At 37.1% G+C, this 13,949-nt stretch overlaps 1 protein-coding gene across 1 annotated transcript; it reads left to right on the forward strand.

The window, feature by feature from the left end:
- The first annotated feature begins 5,366 nt into the window (after window positions 1–5,366).
- LOC136842539 (uncharacterized) lies at window positions 5,367–7,206 on the forward strand. Its single transcript, XM_067109975.1, has 3 exons — window positions 5,367–5,399; window positions 6,079–6,237; window positions 6,814–7,206. Exons 1-3 carry the CDS (start codon window positions 5,367–5,369, stop codon window positions 7,204–7,206), a joined length of 585 nt encoding a protein of 194 aa, XP_066966076.1.
- The last annotated feature ends 6,743 nt before the right edge of the window (window positions 7,207–13,949 follow it).

A 13,949-nucleotide genomic window follows, 5' to 3' on the forward strand; every position in this document is an offset into this window, starting at 1 on the left:
GTTCCATCATACAAGCTAAAGGAAGTACTTAGTAGATATTCTCAACCCATTAGTAGGTACCATCTCAAATGCAAATATCAAGAATAATGTGGACCTGATAAATAAACTAAATAGTGTAGAGATTAATAGTGAATCCAGGCTTGTAAGTTTTGATGTTGTATCACTATTCACAAAGGTGCCAATAGATGATCTGATGGCGTTTTTATCTGAATTGTTAGAGAACACACAGCTGGATATCCCATTTTCTAAAAGTACTTTAATTGAACTGATTAAATTATGTGTAAAAGATTGTAAATTTGAATTTAATGGTAAATTTACTCACAAAATTTTGGTATGGCAATGGGAAACCCTCTATCCCCAGTGTTAAGTAACTTATATATGGAATTTTTGAAAAGAAGATATTAAACAACATAATCCCACGTAATGTAACATGGTTTAGGTATGTTGACGACATAATTTGTGTATGGCCAGGGAACCAAGATGTAAAAACTTTTTTGCTAAGTTAAATCAATTAGTACCATCAATTAAATTCACGATGGAAATGGAAAATGATGGGTGCTTACCGTTTCTGGATGTCCTCATACGAAGAAATAGTAGTGGGTTTAAATATAGTGTGTATAGAAAACCCACTAATATTTCTTCCTATGTGCATTTCTATTCTGACAAAGCAATAAGGTTAAAAAGTCAGTGTTTTCATCTATGTTTTTAAGAGCATTACGGTATGTAGCCCTGAATATATTGATGATGAAATAGATAAGATTAGGAATGCAGGCAAAAATTGAAATATCCTGATAGTGTATTAAACAGTGCATTTGAAGCGGCAAAAAGACTATGTATCAAACCAGAAAGAACCTTACAACACAAAAAATTTGCTTTGTTCTGCCTTATAATAATAGTATGAAAGATATCCTCATCTTCTTAAGAATTTTGGTGTTAATGTCATTTAAGAACAATACAACAATGAAAAATGTACTTATCAAGAACTCCCCAGACAATATTAAAGGTGTGTATATAAAATTCCGTGTAAGTCTTGACAACTTTTATATTGGCCAAACCGGGAAAGCACTGGAAAAAGAATTGAACAACATAAGAAATGTGTGAGATATGCACAAGGGAACAGTGGTATATTTGTACATGTTAGTGAGAACAATCATGCTATCAACTGGGAAGGGCAAAAAGGATTGTATATTCTAATAATGCACTGGAAAGGAACATCATTGAATCTAGCTTCATAAAAGAAAGTTACAACCATAATATGAATATCAGTCAAGGGATGTATAAACTTGATCCTTTAATATCAAAAGAAATTTGTAAATTGTTTAAACTTTAAGGTAGGCAGTAGAGATATATGAAAATAGGATTATCATATTTGTAAACACAGTACGAGGGTAGTAATGTTAATGAGTTTCAAACTCCGCTTCCATGACACCCTGTCAGGTGTGGATCTGAGGTGGGGTATGGTCTGTTTATCAGCAATGTCCCCTGAGAGTCTATTGTGATTTTTAGCCAAATGAGTTTTAAAGGCCACCCCTACCTCGACACCGGCCTGAGTGGGGATATGGAACCTCTAACGGTTGTGTATGTTCGTTAGTACTGTTCTTGTAGTATATATATTTGTGACTTCTCACACTCTGTATCAGTCCTTCGTCAATGGCTTGGAAATAAAGTCGAAAACCGGTCAGACCTATACCCTGCTTCTTATTTTTCACCTGTGGTAATGTGTGATAAATATGAATCACGTACAAAATGATAATAATCATATATATATATATATATATATATATATATATATATATATATATATATATATATATATATATATATATATATATATATATATATATATATATATTATATATATATATATATTTATATATATAATCATATATATATATATATATATATATATATATATATTAAATTGTATTATATATATATATATATATATATATATATAATATATATATATATATATTATATATATATATATATATATAATTTGTTTGTTAATTGTTGTATGATATTATATATAAGATTATTTATCCTATATATATAGTGTATGGATATTATACTATATATATATATATATATATATATATATATATATATATATATGACTATATAGAATATAAGAAGTATTCAATATAAATATTATTTATTTATCAAATATATGTTTCTGTGCATGTATAGATATAGCTTAAAGTAACACAGATGTAACTTATTTATCTAAATTTGTATATATTCAAATTTCATGTTTGTAGTTTTCTATTAAATGAAACATTATAAATTCCGTACAATGAGCATTATGAATTTCTTTAACAATTTTAGTAAGTTGGTATTTTAATGTTTAGTCAGTTTCCTCTGAACCTCGTCGCCCTGTGATACTAGGTCAAAGTACTCATCATTGGTTCTCTGGTCTTCCGAGTACTGACCAACTATGCTTTTACAGTTATGGTCAACTACTGTGGAGTATACGATTTTAATGCTGATTTAAAGCTTTAAGTTGGTTTATCATGTCTTGGCGATATCAATGAAATTTTATCAAATTTAATAAAGTCTAGATGTTTTATTGGTGTTCCTTTCTAAATCTCATCCCTGTCTATTCTGAAATTTTCCAACATTAGTTCAAGAAAATCTCGTGATCGAAAATGCAGGAATCTAGCGAATGTTGTTGTGTCTATAGTCAGTGAAGATTGTCTCGAAGTGATACAAGAGCAAATGAAAACTTTGAAAATGCCCAAACTGCTGCTCTGTTTCTAACGTGACCAAAAGGAGAAATGAGATATTTAGACTAATGGATAATTGTGATAATCTTCATCTGGTGAAGTCTGAAATGATTATTTTGTGCAAGTTACGTGATAAATATGATGAATGTTTTTCTAATATGAGAAGCATTTAATAGATTCCAGTGAACGAAACACAGTAAATAAGAGGCATTCAGAAAATACAGTATCTATTTATCGTTTCATTACAGAAATGAATAACTGGGTCAAGGAAAGTGAATTACAATTTTGACTGCAGACCTTGATAGAAAAGTCTTTGTTCCTCATCCACTCAAATGGACCAAGTCCAGCAGAACTAGTGTAAGATCTGCTCGCCTCAAAGAGAAAGCTAGACTGGCAGAATTGATGGCTCAACATGCTATGAGAGAAAAAACAAAAGTGATGGAAGAGCAAAAACTCAGACTTAAGCAGGAGAGGGAAGAGCAAGAATTTATACTTAGAAAAAGAAAGAGCACATTGGAATTAGAAACAAAAATTGCAATGTCTCAAGCAAGAGAAAGAGTTTATGCTGAAGCTGACAATATCTCGGATATCGTGAAAAGATACTCCTCCCCAGTTGAATCCAAATGTAGACCTGTTCCAACCAAGTAAAACCTTCAGATATAACAGCAGATACTCCTCAGTTGAAAGCGAACGTTCCCTGTGGAGTTCTAGCCAGTGTCGGTTCCTGAGCCAAATCTTGATATGCAACTTTTCAGTCCCACCAAAGAGATGCTCCTGAAGACACAGCAACACATGACTGCAGCAATGTTGCTTCCAAGCATAGAAGTACCAAAATTTAAAGGTGATCCTATTGATAAAATTTATATATACAATTTCATGATGGCATTTGATGCCAGAATTGCCCCAAATGCTTAGGGTGATGCTGACAAACTATTCAGTACTTGGATCAGCAACTCAAGGGGAAGCCAAAGACTTGATAGGTGGATGCTTGTATATGAGTTCTTCAGAAGGATATACTATAGGCTAGAATTTGCTCAGTCAAGAGTATGGTGATCCCTACAAGGTGTCGATAGCATATATTAAGAAACTTATTTCTGATCTGCACTGAAACACGAAGATCCTCATGGCTTGTATACATTTGCTTTATTCCTTGTTATGCAGACATGCCATGACCAACTTGTCACACATGGAAGTACTAAATCATCTTCCTAACCGTCGTTAAAGCAATTGTTCAAAACTTAATGACATTAACCAGAACAAGTGGTGTAGCCTGGCTGGACATTTGAGGGGAAGAAAAGGGAGGAGTTGATTTTGCAGATTTGGTTGAATTTGTTTATAAAAGGCAAAGGCAGCAAACGACCCAAATTCAGCAAGTTTGCTCTTCAAAATAATTATTAAAGCCTGAAAACAACCTATAAAGCTTCAAATTCAGATCTTGTCAACAAAGAGCAAAAGTTCAAGCTTTCATAGCCTTGAGAACTGAACCAGAAAATAGAAAGACATCAATAGTGTCTGAGAAAGAGAAATCATGCCCAATGTGCAAGAAAAACCATGATCTTGACGATTGCTGGAATTTTGCTAATAAGACCTCTGAAGAAAAAATAGATTTCCTTAAGGAGAGGAGGTTGTGTTTTGGATGCTTTGGTCTCAACCATACCTCTCTAAAGGATGTATGAAAAAGGAAGCAATGTAAGACATGCTCTAAGAGGCATCCCACATCACTGCATATCGACGGATTCAAGCTATAAAGAGAATGATAGCTCATCTAGCAAAGAAGGAAGTGAAATTATTGTTAGTGTGGTGTACTACCAATCATGTTAGTGAAGTAAATACAATATTACAGGCTATTCTCCCAGTAAAAGTATATCAGAAAGGAAACAAAGTAGTTTTGGACACATGCCTTTTTTAATAATGGCATATAGCACTGGTTGTTTCATCACAGAGAGTTTATGAGAGCAGATAGGTGCATCTGGAACAGAGACATGTTTAAAGCTCCAAACCATGCATTAAACATTGTGAATACTTTGGCGGTTAATAATTTGTGTTTACAGATATGGAAGGAAACAACACTATTGATCTGCCAAAAACCTTTACATTTCAAGATATCCCAGTGAGTCATCATCAGATACCAAAACCAAAATTGCTCAAAAGGTTTGTCACAGTCTGAGGAATATTGCTGATCTAATTCCTGATTATAGAGCAGATCTGGAGATTGGTTTGTTGATAGGCAGTAATTGCCTAAAACAAACTGCAACCATTAGAGGTGCTTCCAGCCAGGGTCAAGATTCCTTTGCAGTTCTTTACCACCATGGATGGACTGTTAGTGGCCCTCTACATTTTAAATACTCTTCAGAGAAGAACAGTATTTCATGTCACCATGTCTTTCTTCAGGAAGTTGAAAGAACAAAAGGAGTGTTTTCATCCTGCAGCTGTGGTCCATATGTTTGAAAGAGACTTTAGTGAGAAAGATGTTGGTAGAGTTCCTGATGAGAACCTGTCACAAGAAGATCAACAGTTCCTCAAAGAAGTGGCAGAAAACATTCAGTTTACCAATGGACACTTACCAGCTTCCCTACCATTTAGAACCAACAAAAGTTAACTCACGGTAAACAATAGAGAACAGGCAGTGAAACGAGCACAATGGCAAAGAAGAAAAATGAAACTAAATCCAAAGTACCAAATGTGAAGATTATGTGAATTTGTTGAGAAATTGGTGTCTGAAGGATATGCTTATAAGGTTTCGGAGGATCAGTCGTAAATGATGAACAGACTGCATGGTATCTGCCTCATCACGGTGTCTACCATCCAAAAAAAAGCCAAATAAGATTAGAGTAGTCTTTGATCTGTAAAAGCTAAATACCAGGGTAGTTCCCTTAATGACAAGTTGATGCAAGGTCCTGATATGACTAATTCCCTGATTGGAGTGCTCATCAGATTTCGTCTAGAAAGGGTGGCCTTGATGGGTGACATAGAATCTATGTTTTGTTCCAAGTTCTGGTACCAAAGGTTCAACATAAACTCTAAGATTCTTATGGTGGCCTGGTGGTGAACTTGAAAGCTAACTTACAGAGTATCGAATGGGTGTTCACATCTTTGGAGCAGTATCATCACCTAGCATCACCAATTATGCTTTGAGGGCAGCAGCTGACCATGCAAGAATAAGTATGGTCCAGATGTAGAACGTTTAACATTAAGACTAATTTTTATGTGGATGACTATTTAAAGTCTGTACCTTCAGAAGAGCAGGCATTAAGACTTGTGAAAGACGTTACAGCAGCATTGAAGGAAAGAGGTTTTCGGCTGACAAAGTTTGTGAGTAACAGCAAGCTGGTGTTGAAATCAATCCCACAAGAGGACATCTTCAAAAGATCTTCAAACATGTGATCTTGACTATGATGAACTTCATGTAGAAAGAGCTCTTGGTCTTCAGTGGAATATTGAAAATGACTACTTTACTTTCTCCTGCAAGCTTGGACCCAAAACCACTTACAAGGAGAGTATTTTGTCAACAGTATGTTCCCTCTATGATCCTCTTGGTTTTGTGGCTCCTTTTCTTTTGCCAGCTAAGAGAATTCTTTGTAAGTTTGTCAGGATAGCAGCTATTTTGGGATGATGTTATTTTCATAAAAATACCTGAAGCCCTGGAGAAGGTGGCAGGATGATTTACCAATCCTGGGTAACTTTAAAGATTCCAAGATGTGTCAAACCAAAGGAATTTGGTATTTGTGACTTCCACACAGCTGCACATGTTTTTCAGATGCTAGTAATGAAGGCTTGTTGCTGGTCCCATACATAAGACTTTCCGATAACAGTGGGAGGATTTCTACTGCTCTGCTGATGGGAAAGTCTAGAGTGTGTCCTTGTAAAGGCAACAACCATACCCGACTGGAATTGACTGCTGCAGTGGTGTCCATAAATCTCACTAATAAAACACATTTTGAAAGAGCTGCAGATTACAGTGGACCAGACATTCTATCACACAGATTCTACAACAGTTCTTCACTATATTTTTAGTGATAGAAAGAGGTTTCTATATTTGTTGCAAATAGAGTGAAAGTAATTACTGGGTTTCTCTGAAAATACACAGTGGAGATATGTTCAGAGTAAAGAGAATCCTGCTGATATTGCATCAAGAGGTTTCACAAGTCAGCAAATCCTGAACAGTAACATTTGGTTTGATGGCCCATATTTTCTTAGAGGACCAGAGGAGCTGTGGAAAAATGATATGCCCCAAGGTGTAGTTGAATTGGAAGGATCTACAAGTTTTGCAGTGCATCCAGAAGATGAGGAGGAAATGCTGTTGATAAGTTTCTTAAGTATTATTCTTCATGGCATCGAGTTGAGGATGGCTGTTGCTGTGTATCACCGTCTTTTTTTACTGAAATCTAAGAGACAAGCTAGACTTAATGGTTCAATTACAGCAGAAGAATTAGATGCTGCTGGAAAAAAGTCATCAGATATATTCAAAAGAAAACTTTAGTAAGGAAGTGACACTTACAAAGAGCGAAGGATCAAGGGCCGAGGACTTTGTAGTAGCAGTAAATTTATAAACTAGATCCCTTCATTGATCCTAAAGACAGGCTTCTTCCGGGTTAATGGACGGCTCTCCAAAGCAGAAATTTCAGCTGGCGAAAACATCCAATGATATTACCTAGAAAGAGTCATATTACCACTTTGATTATTCGTTACACACATGAAAAATTAGCTCATGCTGGATGCAACCATGTGATGGCAAAAACTTAGACTGATGTTCTTTACTGGATTATCCGTTCCAATGCAAGTGTTACACGCCAGGTTCTACAAAGATGTGTCATTTGCAGAAAAATGAGAAACCCTGTTCTAAACCAGAAGATGGCTGATTTACCATTGGAAAGAGTAATTCCAGCTGCTCCATTCACACACACAGGTGTTGACTTCTTTTTGGGCCACAGGAAGTCAAAGAAGGAAGGCAAATCAGGAAGAGGTACGGTGTATTATTTACTTGCTTGTCTACAAGAGCAATTCATATAGAGACAGCCAATTCCTTAGACACATCGTCCTTCATAAATGCTTTAAGAAGGTTTGTTGCTAGAAGAGGAAATGTAAAGAAGATTTGGTGTGACAATGGGACAAACTTTCATGGAGCTGAGAAGGAGTTGAGGAAGTCACTGCAAGAGATGAATGATGATCAGGTCAGAGCTTTCCTCTCAAAAGAAAAAGCATCAGCTGGACCTTCAATCCCCTACAGCTAGTCATATGGGAGGTGTGTGGGAACGTCAGATTAGAACTGTGAGAAAGGTCTTGACTCCTCTCTTCAAAGAACATGCTGGACGACTGGATGATGAGAGTTACCGCACTCTTCTCACAGAAGTTGAGGCTATAGTGAATGACCGTCCTTTGACCACAGTCAGTGACAGCCCAGATGACTTACAACCACTCAGTCCAGCACAGCTTCTCACACAGAAATCAAGTGTTGTGATGCCACCACCTGGTGTTTTTCAGAAAGGAGATATATATCTGAGACAGAGGTGGCGATATGTTCAATTCTTGGCTAACTTATTCTGGACTAGATGGCGAAGAGAATATTTATCAACATTACAAAAGAGACAGAAGTGGAACAAGGAAAAGCGGCACCTTCAAGTTGGTGATATTGTCCTTGTAAAAGATGATAATCAGTTAAGGAGTAACTGGATGATGGGTCGTGTTATCAGCACTGGAAAGGACAGAACCGTTTTTGTACGAAGTGTAGTTTTAAAGACACAAACATCAGAGCTCCATCGACCCATTCAAAAGCTTATTCTTCTCCTTGCAGTAGAGGAACAATGATTATAATAGTTATTTTTATTAGGATCAAAGGATTTGAGAAATATATTTGTTTATTATAGATGTTATTTATATCACCTGCATTTATAGATATGATTGATTTTGATAAACAAATAATTTGTTTATAGGGCCGAGAATGTAAATGCAGCATTTTATAGAAACCATTTGTGTATATAATCATTAATAAGCTTGTTTTTCAACTAGGTGATTAGGGTTAAATTGTATTGTAGATATTTTGTCCGTTTTACATATAAACATTGTTCAGTCTGTTTTGGATTGTTACTGCTGTAATTTGTTTGTTAATTGTTGTTGAGTAGTTCTTGAAAAGATTGTTTATCCTGGTAGTTATCAGTGTTGGAATTACACTGTAACAGTTATAAGTTTCTGGAAATAGGATCTAGGTTTTTTGATGACTGACAGAATAGAAGAAGTCTTCAAAGTGTAAAGAACATTTCTTTAGAAATTCGTTTCGCTTGTATTGGATATAGCTTAGAGTAACACAGATGTAAGTTTATTTCTTTACTGAAATTTGTATATATTCTATTTCATGTTTGTGGTGTTTTGTAGTTAAATCAAACTATTATCAATTCTTTGTTTATTATGGAATTTCTTTTAACAATTTTAGTAAGTTTGTATTTTGTTGTTTTCAGTTTCTTGAACCTCGTCGCCCTGCATTACTAGCAAAGTACTCATCATTGGTTCTCTGGTCTTGGAGTACTGACCAACTATAAGCTTTTACAGTTATGGTCAACTTAAGTTGTGGTGCTTAGTGTTAAGTGATTTAAAGCTTTAAGTTGGTTTAAAGTGTCTTGTGATATCAACTTGAACTTTATATCAAATTTTTAATAAAGTGTGACGTGAGTAACAGTATCTGTGTCTTTTCTACATCTCATCCCTGTGGCTTTGAAGAAAACAGGCTATATTAATTATATATATATATATATATATATATATATATATATATATATATATATATATATATATATATATATATATATATATATATATATATATATATATATATATATATATATATATTGTAAAAGATTAGCGCCAAAATACGCTATGAAACACGCCCTGCCTTTCTGCTTTGCTCGGCCGATAGATAGGCCTCTGTCTATTTTGAACCTGGGAGAAGTAGTGGATACTGGTTCGGGGTAGTTTGAACCAGAAGTCGGGGGGGGTTATACTCAGATGTAATCTTTTTGGGGCAGTAATCTGGATTTGCACCGTTTTCTTTGGTACAGGAAAGTAAGGCCGTTTTCTTTAACATGCAGCGTGACCCGGGTCAGGACATCGCCCCCCCCCCCTACCCCTGTCCAGAAGCAATAAAAGGTCAGGGTGAGGACAGCTCCCTCTCACAGACAGTATAGCATTTAAGCCGAGCGGTCACGCCACCGTGCCCCCTCCCTGCCCTCCGCTCGCTTTGCCGCCACGTGGACGCCCGCCGCCCTTGCTCCGTGCCCCGAGCCACATGGCCCTCAAAGACTGCAAGTGGGGATTGCAAGTCCCAAAGCGAGCGGATATTCAACTGCGGCCTTCTCATCATCCCAAGGGCGCCCTTTTCCGCCCCAATCTACGACTTGAAGCAGTACATTGGTGAGGGAGGCCCTTTTGTTGACGCTCCCACACGTGGTCCCTGGCAGAAGACGTCGTCAGCCTTACACCCCTACAAATGTGGTAAAGTACCCAAACGAGTTGCTAGTCACGTTACTTCGCCCATTTGCATTTATTAACTTCTGGGCCTATAACTTTGTATTCCCTGATGTTTCTTTGTTCAAGCCCGGCCCACGTGTTCACTGCTTCTTTCCTCTGAGTCACAAGTAACGCCTCGGGGAGTCCTTGGCACCTTCAGTGCACCCTCGAGTAATTCATTCCCCAAATTCCAGCATTAGATTTGTAACCTGGGTCCTAATATCGTTTCAGAAGAACGACCGTAGCAGAATTATCCTTGGTCCGTGTTCCTGGCATTCCCAAGCTCCCCCCCCTTCGGCAGGACTTCTGCAGCAGCAACTTAACATGTTTTCAGTTAATTTTCCCTTTGATCTTGTGTGCTATAAAATATAACTATTTTTATATCCACGTGTTTCACGCACTTCCCTTTGAGAAAGAGCCCTCTGCTCTGTGAACTCCTTTTTTTTTTGTTTGTGTTTTATATGTCCTGTGTATCTTGCAAGGCCATTTTCGAGTAAAGTAATAAATGTGTAGTCATAAGAACCACCTGCACCAGGAAACATATAAAAATATATATATACATTTTGACAGATGGTACCCTTTTTCCAAGCCATCTGTGTCCGTTTTTACATCTGTAACATAGTGGAAAAAGAAATAAAATTCATTTCAATTGTTTTAATTATTAGAAGTGTGGGTTTCCACTCACCCCTTCATAAGCTCTCTCCTTCATTCCCCAAAATGCTTAAGCCTAACCCTTCTCTCTGTTCAAAATGACTGCCTAAGGCCTTGTTCCTAAGTGATTGTCGTACCTTCTTGGTGTGAAGCAGCGACAAGGGAGGAGCCAAAAAAAGAGAAAGTAGCGTCCTGTTAACCCTCCACAAGGTTGGCTGATGCCATGCGGTCATTATAGATAAAGTGACAAAGATTGACCTTTGTGCCATCTACGAAGATGCGATGGCGTAATCTTCAAAGGTTATTTATAGATGATGCAGTGGAAATCGAGAGAGAGAAGTGCTCAGAACACCACCAGGGACAGATGTCTTTAACCCTGCCTGACCCTTGAACTTCCCACGTGGCATTTCCTTAAATTCCCTCCTCCATCACCTGTACCCTATCAAACGAGGACACCATCAGCTTGACGAGGGTAATGTACCGAAATAAGATTTCTTAGTCAGTCACGATTCCTGTTATTTCTCTGTCTGATTTTTAATTTATTTTCCATTCTGCGATCACCTTTAGTAATTTGTATTGGAGCATTCAGTGTTAATGTAATTATGCATTTAGTGTTGAACTGAGTTATTTGGCACCATCTGTGCTTTTCCCTCAGTTCCCTTTGAGTGTCTTATTATTCTTGCAAGTAACCATCTTGCATATATATTGCAGATAGGCCTTAACTGTGGAACCACTCGGCTCTATCCATGTGCAGTTCCTTTTCTACCCAAACTGCGATGTTTCCTGTTATGAAGACATCATCGGTGTAAAATATTTATTTTGTGTAGGATTTATTCATTTAGTAGGCCCTTATTATTACTTGCTCAGTAATTCATCGTTCTTCTGTTCTGTGTTTATTATGTAAATATAATTAGTTAAGAGAACCCTTGAGTTTATGTAATTTTTCCTCACAGAACGAAGGCCCTAAGCCACATATTTTCCCTTGCTTGTCTATGAATTTGTCCTAATATTGAGTCAGATGTGTAATAAATACAGTAGATTTCTTGATAATGCGAGGAACTCCCTGCGTTCATCCGTTGCCGCCCAGAATCAAGTAAGTATCCTTTGGACATTTCTAGCAACTGGCGACCTTACCAGGATGCAATTGCTTTGCAATTATCAGCAGAATAGCAACTGGTAGCTGGTCTGCTTAATTAGAGACGACCCTGATATCATACCACCTCCTAAAATATTTTAAGCACATGAGAAGAGCCAGTTCCACAGTGTAAGTATGTGTCAAAATATTTTACTAAGGTTTATGCTAGGTACGAAAAGCGACTGCAATCAGTGATAGGTAATTGACAGACCACGTGCATGCCAAATTAGTTCATGAGAAGAGAGAGCGTATTAACAATTCCATGTGATTTTTGAGCTATCGCATGTTAGCTGCATGTTTTGAGAATAGGAAGCTAGGGAGCAACTCAGTCAAAGAGTTTATAAAAATGAGTAGAGCCCCTATTCCTTTGTCCACATGATAAGGACAGTTTTAAAGTCCTGAATTCCCAGATAGGCACAGTGTAGGCAACCCACCAAGGCTTTGACTCCAGCTATTTTCTCATCGCTGGATTTATCTTTCTCTCACTCTTTTGCTTGAGTGATAGGAAAAGCTAGGAAGTATTTAGAAATATAAATTTCCACTCTCAAGACGAGAGAATGGTAATTCTGACACAGACTCTTCAATTCAAGGCCATGTGGGGTCCCTAACCGTCTGTCATCTTTGATTTGTGAGTTCCATTAGGAATTCCATTGCTATAAAAACAACATGCACAGTGTTCATTTGTTTATTGATGAATATATCAGCGAGAATATCATCGTTCATTCATTACTGCAGGAGGCCCGAGCAGGGGAAAAGGGTAGGCTCAGGTAAAAAGCCAGACACACAGTCAAGAAGACGCCCCCTCCCCCCAACCCCCGACCCACCTAACTCACCTATCGACTACAGATATCACGAGACTGACCAGACGTAAACATTGGAGTACTATTAGACACGTGCGAGCTAAGGTTTGTTTTGATAACGGGGAATAACAATTCCTCTTTCACACGCATAACCCCTCGCTTGTCCGGACTGTCCCATTCATGTTATAAGAGTAAGCATTTTTATCTTACCCTCTTGCATCGGAGATTTTAATATTCGATAGGATCAATGTACTGTTTTCATTATGCCACATTTAAAACTATTTGACAGCGCAAGCAAAATTTCTTTACCCACTATAAGTGTATAACCCCATAGGCCTTTTTTTCTTTTTATTAGTTCTGCAGCGTCTCTCAGCAAAATAAAATATACATAAAGGCTTACGTTAGCTTGGGTTAAATTTTCGTTCATTAAGAACAATTGAGTGTTTCAGACACCCAGAAATTTGTCTTATTCAGACATACTAATTTTTGTTCATTCTGAACAGCTGAGTGTTTCAGACACCCTGAAATTTGTCTTATTCAGACATATTAATTTTTAACTAAATCTTTTCAGACACCCTAAGATTTGTCTTATTCAGACATGTTAACTTTTAACTAAGTCTTTTCAGACCCCCTGAAATTTGTCTTATTCAGACATATTTTCAGACACCCTGAAATTTGAGTCTTATTTAGACATACTAATTTTTGTTCTTTCTGAACAATTGAGTGTTTCAGACACCCTGAAATTTGTCTTATTCAGACATATTAATTTTAGTTCATTCTGAACAATATAGTCTTTCAGACACCTGAAATTTCAGTCTTTTCAGACAACTGAGTCTTTTCAGACAACTTGAGTCTATTCAGACACCCTGAATCTGTTCATTTCGAACAACATTGAATCTCGTCAGACATATTGAACCTGTTCACTCGAACAGCCCTGAGTCCTTTCAGACATCTTGATTTTCTAACGGGTCACACCATTTATAAGCATTATCTCAAGATGTCTGCAACTTCCCGAGACCAGCAAAATGAGGACTACAAGTTCTACATGTCCGCTTGAAGGGACATGGGACTATCAGGACAAGCCCTGAGAGATTGGGTCCAAAAGAGAATAGATGATGCCAAGGCGGAAAGAAAAGCCCA

Source organism: Macrobrachium rosenbergii, chromosome 2 (assembly GCF_040412425.1).
Source record: "Macrobrachium rosenbergii isolate ZJJX-2024 chromosome 2, ASM4041242v1, whole genome shotgun sequence".
NCBI lineage: Eukaryota > Metazoa > Arthropoda > Malacostraca > Decapoda > Palaemonidae > Macrobrachium > Macrobrachium rosenbergii.

Coding starts and splice junctions, on each gene's coding strand:
- LOC136842539 (XM_067109975.1), top strand. CDS start 5,367: ATGGCAAAGAAGAAAAATGAAACTAAATCCAAA. Junction 5,400..6,078: donor AAAATGAAACTAAATCCAAA/GTACCAAATGTG, acceptor CAATCCCACAAG/AGGACATCTTCAAAAGATCT. Junction 6,238..6,813: donor AGGAGAGTATTTTGTCAACA/GTATGTTCCCTC, acceptor GAAAATACACAG/TGGAGATATGTTCAGAGTAA.